General features: G+C 38.7%; 1 protein-coding gene across 11 annotated transcripts in view; it reads left to right on the top strand.

The window, feature by feature from the left end:
- Nucleotides 1-6,738, top strand: part of LOC109428281 (lachesin) — a 107,597-nt gene extending 100,859 nt beyond the window's left edge. For all 11 annotated transcript variants that reach the window (XM_029872617.2, XM_062851604.1, XM_029872623.2 and 8 more), the window contains 2 exons: nt 6,124-6,228; nt 6,353-6,738. In XM_029872617.2, the coding sequence (XP_029728477.1) occupies nt 6,124-6,228; nt 6,353-6,510 (263 nt within the window). In that variant the 3' untranslated portion in view covers nt 6,511-6,738. The remainder of the gene's footprint in view (nt 1-6,123; nt 6,229-6,352) is intronic.
- The last annotated feature ends 7,664 nt before the right edge of the window (nt 6,739-14,402 follow it).

The raw sequence follows: 14,402 nt of genomic DNA, 5'->3' as shown, positions 1-14,402 counted from the left end.
ATCGTAGAGTTACTTTAAATATTTATTTTCATATTTTCAAATTTATTTAAATTTATTTATGCAAAAATTGCGGATACAAGTGTAGGAGATTCAAATTGTAAAGGCTATGCATGCAGTCAGTTTTGTCGGAGTAAGCTTGTAAAATAGTACATATAGGTCATCAACCAATCCCTGTTAGTGTGTAAGTTTTCGTTCGTGCATCGTCGTACCGTCGTTCGTCGTTATCTCCATGGCCTCTCCCTCTCTCATCGACTCTCATGACCCTGACCAAAAAATTTTGTGCCAACTCATGGTGCCTATAAATGGAATGGGCAAAATAGGGTCGGTCTCTAATTTTTGTACAACGTCCGGAGGAGTGAAGACAGTGACGGTTCGCTGTTTAGTACACTCCAAAACTAGCCGTTGTAGTTCCGCGTAAGTGTTACGGGATAAAACTTAAATCTAAATCCTAAAATTATTATAAAACTTACGAACTAAATGGTGTATTAAAAATCAGCTAAAATACCACGAAAATTTAAACACCTAAAATATTAAATTAGTACGGACCAATTGTGACAATCACCACGGACGGTTGAGAATGTGCACCACCAAAAGTTAATCTTTTTTTTTTTTATTCTTAATCACTTAACCTAATTTACAGCTCTTTTGTCCACTTGGGCACTACGTGAGCGATTCCAATTGGACGCTGCACTTATACTTTTGTGCAGCGCCTACATGTATTCTATTCTAATTCAACTATATTGAACTGGTGCCTTGTACTGCTTCAACTTTTCTACCCTGTCCACGGTAGAATGATGAGCACGTTGGTGCTGGTGGTTGGCTGCTGTTCCTTTTCCAGTCCAATTGGGGGTCATCCATTATAAGTTGCGGTTCGCCGATATCCAAATTCCGGGTCCGTTGGAGCTATATGCTCCGAAGAGGGTCAGGTGCCAGCTGCTCTCGGGGGAAGAGCAACTGACGAAAAATTGCAAGTGCCGGGGCTGGGTTCGAACCCATGACCATCCGCTTATGAAGCGAACGTGTGGACCACTGCGCCACGGGCCCCGACTAAAAGTTAATCTTATCCGCGATAAATGTCACATTGGTCGCCAACGTACGAAAAAGATATCAAACGAGCAAGTGGTGAAAAAGGTAATTGAAACAGAAACTGCAGTGAACAAAAGTGGTCGAGCGGACAGAACATGATTTCAATGGTATTCCGTAAGGACTGATGCTGTCCCGCTCACGATTTGGTGCAAGCTCGTTTGATGAAGACCACCTAAGAAAGTGCGCGCGCGATCGGTACCACTCCCCGGACTCGGAACTGTGGCCCACGCTACACTGGCCAAACCGTCTTTTTTTTGATTCCCTTGTCAAGTGTGGGAACAGAAGGAAGAAGAGAGAAGAAATTTGAAGCGGAAGTGAAAGAAGAAGATTGAATCAGACAATCGTGAGGATTAGGAGGTCTCGAGGTTCCAGCATGTCGACCATCACATCGAACGGCCGCAACGGTGAGCTCCCATATTTGTGAATTGCCAAAACAAATCCCTAACAATGAGTGCATTAAAGCTATTGAACTTTTTTCTTAGTTTTAAATAAATTACTTTGTGTGGCCTGCTAAACCTTAACTGAGTGTTATTAGATTATTTTATGTGAAGAAAATCTTGTTTCCGCCATTTTGTGATTACAATACAATACGCCTTGCCACCGAATATTAAGGCGACACTGGAAGCATTTTCTCATTTTTTCGGTTTTTGATTTTTTATTAAATAACGAAGCAATATTTTCAAAATCGGTTTTCGTGCACATGTAGAGTATAGATCAAGGGCTTAGGGACAAAACGTCGAAAGACAAAACGTCGAATGCCAAAACGTCGAATGCCAAAAGGTCGAATGCCAAAACGTCGAAAGGGACAAAACGTCGAAAGGACAAAACGTCGAAAACGTCGAAAACGAGTAATCTAAGCAAATAGTGAGTTCTTTATTCTTTTAAAGGATACTCATTCTTTAACTTGTATCTGCCAACTAGCTCAGAGGGAAGCCTTCCTGAGGCTCCCTGAAACAACACCTCAGGGTCGGCATGTTCCTTGACCAGTTCTTCGTGGGTAGGGAATATTCGCACTGTCGTATATAAAAAACTCACATCACGTCACGTTAAGTTTAAAATGGCACCCAAAGTTGCATTTGAACTAAATGCGAGCCAAAAAGGAACTGAGCTTGGATGTGCCATCAGATCTTATGTGCGTCCTGACCAAGGCGCTGCCCTAGGACTTTGTGACGCATTTGCATGCATGCGTGCGTTGTTGCGCGAATATATCGTCCCCTTAATGCTAGAACTAGGTAACTGGTTTTGCGAAATCGCAAGCAATTTGTTTACATCTGAACGTTCACCACAATAAACAAAAGTTTGTCGATTGAAACTACAAAAACACATAATGATTCTTCTTTTAAGACCAACAAAGTGTTTGTTTTATAGCAGGATAAGTTTTACCAGCCATTTTTACTCGAACTTTCCAAAACGAGTTACCTAGTTCTAGCATTAAGGGGGCGATATGCGCCACAATGAAATGGGACATTTTGGCATCGGGCATTAAGATTCTGCACCATAATCCGGATTTTCCGGTAATCCACGGTGACCAAACTGGTTCTCCTTCTCAATTGAGGGTGACTTTCTGAATCTAATCAACCCAGGTTTGTTAGAATTTGTGAAATAATGGCAGACACATGACCATTTAAGTTTACCAGGTACCAGGGTGCCATGTTTTTGCGGGTGCAGTTCTTGATCAAATTTTGAACTGAACAATTTTCAAATATGTTTGACCGCAGCGTGCCGTTTTTGAACTTCAACGCAAATTGATCACGTTCAAATGCAACACTGCGAGTGGCACACTGTCACAAATTTCCTTCCACAAATTTTCAGCATTACGTCACAGCTTCCTTCAGGGTAGCTTCGATGGTAGTCTCTAGCTATCGTCTGCCGGATCTCTGGCACCTTTAGGGTGGCGATAGCGATCATCGGATGCATTGTTCCTTCACGGGCGTCTGGTTTGGTTTACGGCACGACTTGACGGTACTTTCCATCCCAACGTAAGGGGTGGGAGGGAACGTCTTCCTCATTCAGAACCGGAGATCTACTTGAAATAGTGGGGTTTTGACTAGCTGTCCTTCTCCGCAATTCATCCGGTATTCACAGAATATGGTACTAGTACAACAATGCTAAGTATCCTCGCAATAATTTTTACTTAGCTAGTGGTTTCATCTGAATCATTATAGAGTGCAAAATGAGCCACTGACCTTCAGCGTTCGGGCAGTGACCCCAGATAACGAGACAATGTTCGTGTGTACCCGTTAATCAGTTCGTCATCCTGCCATCTTGGTGGATCTACCGTATCACCACCCCTCTCAGGCTACCAACAGGATCGATTTAAATTCACACAAAATTAAAAAAATATCCACGCTGAACACACTTTTCGACGTTTTGTCCTTTCGACGTTTTGTCCCTTCGACGTTTTGTCCTTTCGACGTTTTGGCATTCGACGTTCTGGCATTCGACGTTTTGGCATTCGACGTTTTGTCACCCATTCTAGATCAAGGTATCTTCTGAATTTTTTTGAGGTGGAAAATGTTTTCCGTTTTCGCAGAAACCATTTTTTTGTGAAATTTTGTTCAAAAATGATTTCTGCAAAAACGAAAAACATGTTCCACTACAACAAAAATTCGGAAGATACCTTGATCCATACTCTACATGTGCACGAAAACCGATTTTGAAAATATTGCTTCGTTATTTAATAAAAAATCAAAAACCAAAAAGTGAGGAAATGCTTCCAGCTTCGCCTTAACGGGAAGATTGTCCGGGAGAACCGCATTGCAAACGACCCTGTGAAAAGTGTGTAGACAACCCCTGTTCCATTGACTCTGCCATAGGTCAGTGGTTCCCACCACGCTTTAACCAAGTATCAAGTTCTAGTTTCCAGTTTCCACGGCTCAGTCGATGACAAATACTTCCAGCCAAGAGTTATGTGCTAAGCTAGTAGTGCAGCTTGGGTCTTCAGCTAGATCATGGGTTCCCAACCTTGTTCAGGTGGCGACCCCCTTTAATAATTGTCAAAACATCCGGGGCCCAATAAAAAAATTTAGAAAAAAAATATGAATTAAATGACCGAAACCGATTTTTTTTTGGTACAGTGACGTAGCCGGAAATGTACTATAGGAGGGATTTTTGAAGATTACTGATGCGTTTTTTTTTATTCGACACTTACATTTCGCAATTGCTGATGTCATGAACATTACATTTAAGTCGTAGCTGAAAAATAGCGGCGCAGCCGAAAAAAATTTTCTTCTGAAGGCGTTTTATACTGGAAATTTGTTCCTAAAATTTTGGCTTTTGGGGATTGTGGTATACAAAATTAAAAATTGGTATAACTTGCACGAAATAGAATAAAAATTTTACATTTTTTTGGTAACATCGCGGCCCCCCTGGACTGGCTTCACGGCCCCCCAGGGGGCCGCGGACCACCGGTTGGGAACCCGTGAGCTCGATTGTGAAGGTACGTTCCGAGCAACGTATCACCAAACAGCGTCGGTAGGCTCAAACAGCATCTGTTATGGCACCCAACGGCTGAGTTTGGCATTCTGTATCACGTCAGTTGCCCACTTAGGACAGCCCCGCACAGAAAAAAATATGTAATTAAAATTCAGCGAGAAATCATGCACATAAAGGGAATGCTAGAATTAGTGCACTTTTACATGAGATATAATGTAAAATTACATTACCATCGTGTAGATTTCCGCCAACCATCGTGTAAACCATCATGGACACCAACCGGTTACGCGACTATTAGCAGAAATTAACACGAACGCAACGTAATTTTACATGACATCTCATGTGAATATGCACTAACTCTAACATTCCCTTTATGTGCATGATTTTTCGCTGATTTTTTTTTTCTGTGCGGCCAGCGCTATGTAAGTAGCGTAACCCTGCACATTTAAAAAATGTTACATCATATCACCTGTAACAAAAGGACTCCGTCATATCTCATACATTTTTCCATCAGTTTATAAATTTACAGCTAGCTCTCAATATGAAGCTTGCGTTCAACATTTCATACAAGAAATTGTTTGATGTAAAAATCAGTGAAGTTGAATTGAAATTTATATGTCAAATATGTTTACGTCGGGTGTAATTTTCAGAAATTTTTGCTGTGATGGGATGGTAGCATGCTAAACTTCTCAATTGCTATGAAAAATTAGGGACAGAAACGGACGATACTTCCGGTAACCGACCCGGCAAAAAATAAACGCTAATATTGGATACTCGTTAGATGGAATGTTAGGAAGCCTTAGGAAGCCTTCAGTCCTTAGGACTGAAGTGAAACCAGATGAGTTAATGTTTTGGCTCATTAACTGCAGCCAGTTGACGTGAGCGTACCTATTACTCAGGAGGTGTAGTGGTCTAGATCTAGTATACGTGAATCCAGGACGGTGGATCCTGTCGCCAACACCGACATCAAGTACAAATCGATTACACGAAAGACGCGTTTAGTGAATGTCCCGGCAGAACCTAGTTACGAAGAGCGCCTTAAACGTAACATTAAGGTCAGTAGAAAAGGGTTTTCTTGACCAATCATTGAAAATGTGATTCACCGCTCCGTAATGACGACTTCCTGAGACTAGTGAATTAAGCTGCTTTCCACAATCTGTCCACACTGGGCGGCGCAAACTTGTACGATTAACATAAAATTTGAAAAATGCATAGTAGTTTTAGTAGTTTTAGACCCCCAGAAGCTACGGTCAAAATACTAAACAACTTATTCAGGAGGTAAGACTTTGCATCTTTTAAATTTTATGTTTTTCAAATAATTGTGGGCCACCCTACTGTCCTAAGAATTAAACACTCGAGCAGTCGCGTCTTCGACCACCTTCAGTGACCCCACACGCATGCTTTGTACAACAAGCGTGCATTTTTCGTGGTGCGTGTACTCCGTACATGATGCGACCGCTCCCGATTCGATTTATTTTATTAAAAAAATCACACATTTTTAGAAAAAGAAATCAGGCTCAAGCATGTCTAAGGTTTTTTTTTTAATATTCTCTGAGTGTATACCGAAACATGAATGTCACAGATGCATTTTTTTATTTCCAGACAAAAACAAAATCTATCGGCCAATGGACGAATACTCGCCATCAAGTAAGATTCTGCAAAGTGAACACGGTGACACATGGAGCATAGATTTATCGAAAGATAAAGGTGAGACTACGTCATTTTCCTTGTCTTTAAATAGACATTGATGAGTTATCTCTCCACCTTCAAAATGCCATCGTATTTAGATTTTGATTGATTTAACTGCCTGTTTCCAATTTCCTCTTCCCAGAACGCTACAGGGAAAACTCCGCCACGCTGGAAGATCAGCGGGAGAAAGAAGCATTCGTTGACAATGATACAAACTCGAATGCACGCTCCACTTCGCATCTCAACTTCAAGGACTTGAATTTACTCCTCGCGTTGCTTATGATGTTCCACCTGAGGTGATGGGTTTGAGTGGGGGAATCGGTAGAAGCCAACACAACTTGTAAGCTGAACAAATGAATTAAGTTAGTTGAACTATTTACTTGCTGATAATCTGGAAAGCATGCATAAACGATTTTCGTTCTGCTACAGGAAACAGAAGGCATAGATCTGAACAAAACACAAATAGAGAAGCATAACTGAAGATTTAATGTTATACAATAAAGGTAATTAAATTTTGTAATAAAACAATGCTGGACGCGTCTTGCTTTTTGTTCGAATCCGAATGCAACCTGGGAGAAATTGAAACTGTTCGTCTCTGTTTGTACAACGTTCGCGTTTGAAAATCCACTTTGCAGAAATGGACTGTTTGGTGTTCCGTGCGGAATTGTGTCACCCAAATTGGATGCACTTCTAGGTAAGTATACTCAAATGCAATTCCAACTTCTGTTTGTTTTAAGAATGCAGCGATTATTTGCCAATAGGATAGATATTTTATAAATATAGAAATAATAAAAACGTCGAATTTGTGGATGTGTGGAACTACAAACAAACCAGGTAAAAATAAAAACCAAACAGCCTAGATGCAAAGGGATGTAAGTAAACACACGATTTTGAGTTGAGTAAAATAAACCCCCAAATTTCAAGCTAACATACACTCAAACCTCCATTTAGGTCGAATCCATTTAGGCAAAATCTATTTAGGTCCCTCCATTAAGGTAACACTACCTAAATAGTCGATTGCGTTCAGAGCAGTTGGAATGTTTCAGATTAGCGATAAGGTTGGTTAAAGGGAAACAAGTTGCAAGGTGAGTTAAGGGGAGTTCAGGGATGCTCAGGGGGGAGCAATGAGGGAGGATGGGGTTGGTTTGGGACTGTTTACGGTTTTCTAAGAACTTTCTTGAGCGCAAAGTCATCTAAACTACATGCAAAACCTCACTTGAATAAAAGCCATGCTTACACAGCCTCATGCAACTTTGTGCATGACGCATTGTGCAAGTGGTAGTTCAATGTTTGTTGAAGAATCTCTAAGATTCAGGCGATAGCACATGATACCCTCTAAAACCCCCCATAACGCCAACGTAACGTCTGAGTAACGCCTCTGAAACTCGCCAAAAATCATCTAAAGCTGTCTGAAATGCCTTCGAAATCCCCCTAAAACCCCCTCGGACAACATGTAATGTACGTGAGACGCTCAGAAACCCCCCAAAACGACTACGTAACGCATGAGTAACGCCTCAGAAACTCGTCAAAAACCCCTCTGAAGGTTTCTGAAATGCATTCAAAATCCCCTTAAAACACTATAGGATCCCATGTAATGCAACTGAGACCTTTCAAAACTTCTCGAAAATACCCCTGAAGCCCCCCTCCACGGTGCAACAACTCTGAACACCCCTCCTGAAACTCCCATGAAATCCCTCTGAAACACCGCATGGCCCCCTTTAAATCTCCAGGGCACTCGCCCTTCTTAAACTTCTTTGAGATCTTCAAATCCATTTAGGTAATGAACTGAATCCGTTTAGGTAAAAATTCTATTTAGGCAGTCCCAACTCGTTACCTGAATGGAGGTTTTGGTGTATTGGAATACATTAAATCGGAGAAATTTGGGTCGATTTTGAAACTCCATACATTTTGTATGGGATGAAAAATTGATGAAAAACTTTAAAACTCATTTACTCGATAGTGGGGTTTTCACTTACACCCCATTGCTTCTAACCCCCTCGATAAAGATTGAAAGAATTGAGCGGAAATAAGGTTGCTTGATATCTACTTTCTACTGCCGACCAGTTTCCATATCATCAACATTTTTTTTTTTCATTTTTTTTGTATTCAATTTTTCAAAAAAATAACAATTGACAACAACATAATTGCTGGCGTTATTCTGTGTAATTGTGTGTGTAAAGTGCAGCAAACGATCTAGAGAGCTCTAGTACTACATTGTCTGCACTTGTTTCGACTGCTTCGCAAACGATGTTTATCGTAATGGGTAGGGTAATGCACAGGCAAACATGCAGAACATTTCGAACATTTTTCGATTCAAACCATAGTCACGGAGAAATGAATTTGGCCAACCATCAACTAGATGGCGGTAGTGGGCTAACGTCAAACTGGAGCAAAAACGATGCGAGCACCACGGTTGGACAGTTGGCCAACTATCAAATATCAATGAATCGTTACGTTTATTACGTTACGTTACGTTGGTTTTTGTCAATAACTCAGACACGAGTAGAGATATCTTCTAAGCACATTTTCGGCCCTTTAGGGTCCTAAAATAATCGGTTTTAGTAGAAAAGCGTATTTATTTTGTCGAAAAAAAAAACATGTTTTTTGGTCCCATACAATTTTTGACAATTTTAGGCCCCTTGAGGGACCACTTAACCTTGAGATAATGACTTCAAATTTTGACAGGATCATTTATCAGCTAAAACGACCATTTTCCAACAACGAACCTATAACATTTCCAATTTTTGCAAAATAAGTGACAGCCTACTGAACATTCTAAGCGTTTCCCGCAGAAATATATCAAAATCATTCTTTTTACCACGTTATATGTTGGATGGTAAAATATTCTAAGACTGCTGGAATGAATATTGCTTAAAATTACAGCTTTCTTTTATTATTTTCGATGACAAAAAAAATAAGAAAACAGAGTCAAGAGAACAGTGCGGGTAGAATGAACATGTCTTTAAAAACTTTTTTAAACGTATCATTTTTATAAAGTCAACTGCAACCCGGGTAGACGAGAATATCTAAATCATATCTCAAATCGAACACTTTTTGCTGTCATAGCTCGATGTGATTTTGATGAGTTATTCAAAAATCTAGTGAATATCTCACGAATAGCTCAAAGTGATATGGTATCAGTTGTTGTTCTAGTTGAAATAGCTGAAAATGTCTACATAAGAACAAGTTTAGCTCTTCTGCACGAAATAAAACACATACACCCATAGAGATGGCTCATTGTTAGTGAAATGCCATGTGCCCCTTTCTGAGCTGTGGATACGAAGAACCGCATGCTCTTATTCCCATCTCAGTTACAACAGCGAGCCACAGTTGAGTGGTAAGCATAGCCGTCTGTGAATCCTAAGGTCGTAGGTTCGATGCTGGATGCTGCCATTTTTTTTCTAGAAAAAAGTGACAAATCTTGTCTGCTATTATTTTGATCTTGTAATATCTTAACGAGCTATTATTGAATAGTTCACTATATTAGATTTTGCTATTATTTCTGTTCTTTTACCTCTTATATCAATCAAACCAATATCAGTTTTTGCTCTTCAGTAATTCAATCAATCATAACTGAATATGCTATTCATCAGATTTTTCCACCTACTCGGGAAGCCTACAAATCCAATTTAAAATGTATGTATTATATTTTTAAAACTTCTTTGAGTTTGAAATATGATGAAATATTTGTTTGTAACAATCTCATTTATTTAGCGAAAAATATTTTTAATCTGAACTATTTACTACAATTGTGCCATGATATAAGTTAAAGATTTCAATGTACTATGGATACATAAAACACCGGTGGTGATTACGAAAAACACTATACAAAGTTTAGTAGCATTAGGTTACAATATCATGAAATATTTCAGTAATCAAATAATCAAGGCTTACGCAGTTATTTAACCTGTTTAGTGAACAAATACCTCTAATATTTTTTAGGGTAGCTAATATTGAAATAGGGTAAGTATTCCAATTATGGCTATAGTACCAGTTATTCGCCATGGTTGATTTTCACCCTTTAACGATGTAAATCAACAAGACAAAAATTGTGAACACCAGATCACGTTCTCAAAAGATGGCTGCACTCATTTAAATTCCACATTTTGCTCAAACTATGGTAGAGAGAAATATTTTTCCTGAAAATTTCGGCTTCCTTGCACCCTTTTTCGCCATAGTGTACCAGTTATGGCTAATCTCATAAGAAATGCATGCAAATAGTGCGAAAAGGAACCGAAGTTATAAAATGTATTCATAACTGGTACACGGTTCCTATCATTGACACACGCTGTAATAAATACTAAAAGTATTTTTGGCTCCGTTTCTATATTTTTCCTGTAAAGTATGGAAACTAAGCTATCTTTTAACATATTGATGACATTCGTTGGTCTTCTCGTTATTTTACTACAAATAGTTTTCCTTAGGTAGTGCCATCAGATATCCCATCAGATCAAAGCTTTTGATCCCATTTCAGGACCCAAATAAGTGTGCAAAATTTGGGCACGATCGGTTATGTCTACGTTTTGCGCATCGCGTTTGAAGTTTGTATGGGGTTTTACATGGGAACCCGAGTAGGTGGAAAAATCTGATGAATAGCATATTCAGTTATGATTGATTGAATTACTGAAGAGCAAAAACTGATATTGGTTTGATTGATATAAGAGGTAAAAGAACAGAAATAATAGCAAAATCTAATATAGTGAACTACTCAATAATAGCTCGTTAAGATATTACAAGATCAAAATAATAGCAGACAAGATTTGTCACTTTTTTCTAGAAAAAAAAAATGAAAAAATGGCAGCATCCAGCATCGAACCTACGACCTTAGGATTCACAGACGGCTATGCTTACCACTCAACTGTGGCTCGCTGTTGTAAATGAGATGGGAATAAGAGCATGCGGTTCTTCGTATCCACAGCTCAGAAAGGGGCACATGGCATTTCACTAACAATGAGCCATCTCTATGGGTGTATGTGTTTTATTTCGTGCAGAAGAGCTAAACTTGTTCTTATGTAGACATTTTCAGCTATTTCAACTAGAACAACAACTGATACCATATCACTTTGAGCTATTCGTGAGATATTCACTAGATTTTTGAATAACTCATCAAAATCACATCGAGCTATGACAGCAAAAAGTGTTCGATTTGAGATATGATTTAGATATTCTCGTCTACCCGGGAAAACACACTTTTTTGCATTTCTCTCATAACAAGCTCGAATTTTTCTAAAACCGTGTAACCGATAAAGTGAAAACATAGCCTAGGGTGTCCTGCAAAACTTTGTCGAAGACCTCGAAGTGATCTGATGCTTACGAAAAAAAGTTATACCGTTGGCATTGCTTGCCGAAACAGCATGATTTTGTTGCTATTGTTATTCCTTTACATGTTAAAAATAAACACATGCATGCGGTTTGTTGGTTATAACTATTTTAACAAGCATCGGATCGCTTTGCGGTCTTCAACAAAGTTTTTCAAAACATCCTAAGCTATCATTTTACAGTAACGGTTAAAAAGTTTTAGACAAACTTTTTCAACTTATGGCTAAAATGCAAAAAAGTATGTTTTCCCATACAAAATCCCATACAAATTTTAATTTCAATGCGCAAAGTGTAGACGCAACCGATCGTGCTCAAATTTTGCACAGATACTCAGGACCCGAAACGGAACCAAAAAAGCTTTGATCTGAGAAAACGGTTCCGATGACCCACACTAATATACATACATACATTTATTTGTTCAACATCACATTTAAGACAAAATATAATCAACAGTAGTACGCCACAATACTCGGTTTGTGGCTGCCGCTCTCTATCCTCGGTCGCGCCCAATGCACACTGGGCCACGAGCGGGATCTAGCAAGTAAAAACCTCTAGCGTTTTGGGAGTACATTTTTTTGAGTTGGTGTCTTCGGAGACTTGTATTTATTTTACCTGTACTTTTATGTAGTGAAGAAAACTAGTTGGTAATTTTGCCGCATAGGTGGCGCTGCGATACTAACTTTTTTGTCTCACGTCCTAGAGGTTTCCCGTCTTGTGCAAAGTTGTAGAGCGTACAAAAATAAGTAAAGTCGCCGAAGACGCCAAAGTTGTGTGACTTCAAATAACAAAGTTATACTAAAAATAGTCAATTTTACGTGGAAATCACGTTTTCACGATTATTTTGGATGTTTATCGCAAATTTATCAATTTTAATACTTCACACGTGTTAATCAAAGTAGCCTGCGTCTGATGATACTAACTTTACAATTTTTCGGGACATTTAAAATGATTGTTTGGGCCAAATAGTAAAAATTTCTATGATTTTTACCAGCAGTTTTTTTCAAAAAGTCGCAAATTTCGGCAAAATGTGATGCTTGCTTCAAAATATACCACTCAAGATCTATTAAATCTGAAAGTTTGCCGGAGGTATAATTTGGTGTTTTTGAGATATCTTGTTTTAAAATATTGATGTTTTTATACCTAAATTAATTTGAAAAAGATGCAATTTTTTATTCCGGAGTTGTCCTGCCTTTAGATCCTTACGGATCACTTATAAATAAAAAGTGTTATGTTTACCCAACTCCTTAATTACTTGAAATTGAAGTTTTGTGTTCATTTGTCTTGCACATCAATGTATTGAATCAACAATACGCATATATTTATGCTCTATTGAAAGAAATAAAAAAAAATATAATGCTTTTTGATCCTGTGTGAGCGACTTACGTTAGTGCAAAGTTCCGGTATACCAACCCGTGGAATCAATAATGATTTTCTTAGTTAACTCAACGTACATATGTTTAGATGGATATTGATGAAATTATGAAAAAAAACTTAGCTCATCAACGCCGTGTCAATAATTGGCACAGTGACTTAGTATGTAAAGCACTTGCCTATTATATAAGAGTCGTGAATTCAAATCTTTTTCATTTTTTTATTATTTTTTTATAATTTAACCAATAATTTATTCATTTTAACGTATGTACGTTGAGTTAACTGAAAATCATTATGGACCACACGGATTGGTATAACGAAACTTCGCACTTGCGTGAGTTGCTCACACAGGGCCAAAAACCATTATAATTTCTTTCTTTCAATAGACCAATAAATATATGAGCACTGTTGATTCAACAAATTGATGCACAAACCAATTGAACACAAAACGTCAATGTTGAGTAATCAAAACGTTGGGTAAACATAAAACTCTCAATTGAAAAGTTATCCGTGAGTATCTACTGGCAGGACAACTCCGGAATAAAGAATTGCATCTCCTTCAAAATAATGTAGATTTAAAAACATCAATATTTTAAAACAAGATATCTCAAAACACCAAATTATACCTCCGGCAAACTTTCTGATTTTATAGATCTTGAGTGGTATATTTTGAAGCAAGCATCAAATTTTGTCGAAACTTGCAACTTTTTGAAAAAAAAAACTGCTAGTAAAAATCATTGTTATTTTTACTATTTTGCACAAAAAACCATTTCAAATATCCCGAAAAATTTTAAAATTGGTATCATCAGGCGCAGGCTACTTTGATTAACACGTGTGAAGTGTTAAAATTGATAAATTTGCGATAAACATCCAAAATAATCATGAAAAAGTGATTTTCAAGCAAATGTGACTATTTTTAGTATAACTTTGTTATTTGAAGTCACACAACTTTGGCGTCTTCGGCGACTTTATTTATTTTTGTACGCTCTACAACTTTGCACAAGACGGGAAACCTCTAGGACGTAAGACAAAAAAGTTAGTATCGCAGCGCCAACTATGCGGCAAAATTACCAACTAGTTTTCTTCACTACATAAAAGTACAGGTAAAATAAATACAAGTCTCCGAAGACACCAACTCAAAAAAATGTACTCCCAAAACGCTAGAGGTTTTTACTTGCTAGATCCCGCTCGTGGCCCAGTGTGCAATGCTCGCCAAGTCACGCTCCACCTGGTCCGCCCATCGTGCTCTCTGCGCTCCACGCCTTCTTGTGCCAACCAGATCAGTTGCAAACACCAGCTTTACAGGGTTGTTGTCCGGCATTCTTGCAACATGCCCTGCCCACCGTATCCTTCCGGCTTTGGCCACTTTCTGGATGCTGGGTTCGCCGTAAAGTGCAGCGAGCTCGTGGTTCATCCTTCTCCGCCACGCACCGTTCTCCTGCATACCGCCGGAGATCGTTCTTAGCACGCGTCGCTCGAAAACTCCGAGTGCTTGTAGGTCC

The sequence above is a fragment of the Aedes albopictus genome, chromosome 2 (assembly GCF_035046485.1).
Source record: "Aedes albopictus strain Foshan chromosome 2, AalbF5, whole genome shotgun sequence".
Lineage (NCBI taxonomy): Eukaryota > Metazoa > Arthropoda > Insecta > Diptera > Culicidae > Aedes > Aedes albopictus.
The sequence above is the reverse complement of the archived record's forward strand: the minus strand, read 5'-3'. Positions and strand labels throughout refer to the sequence as shown.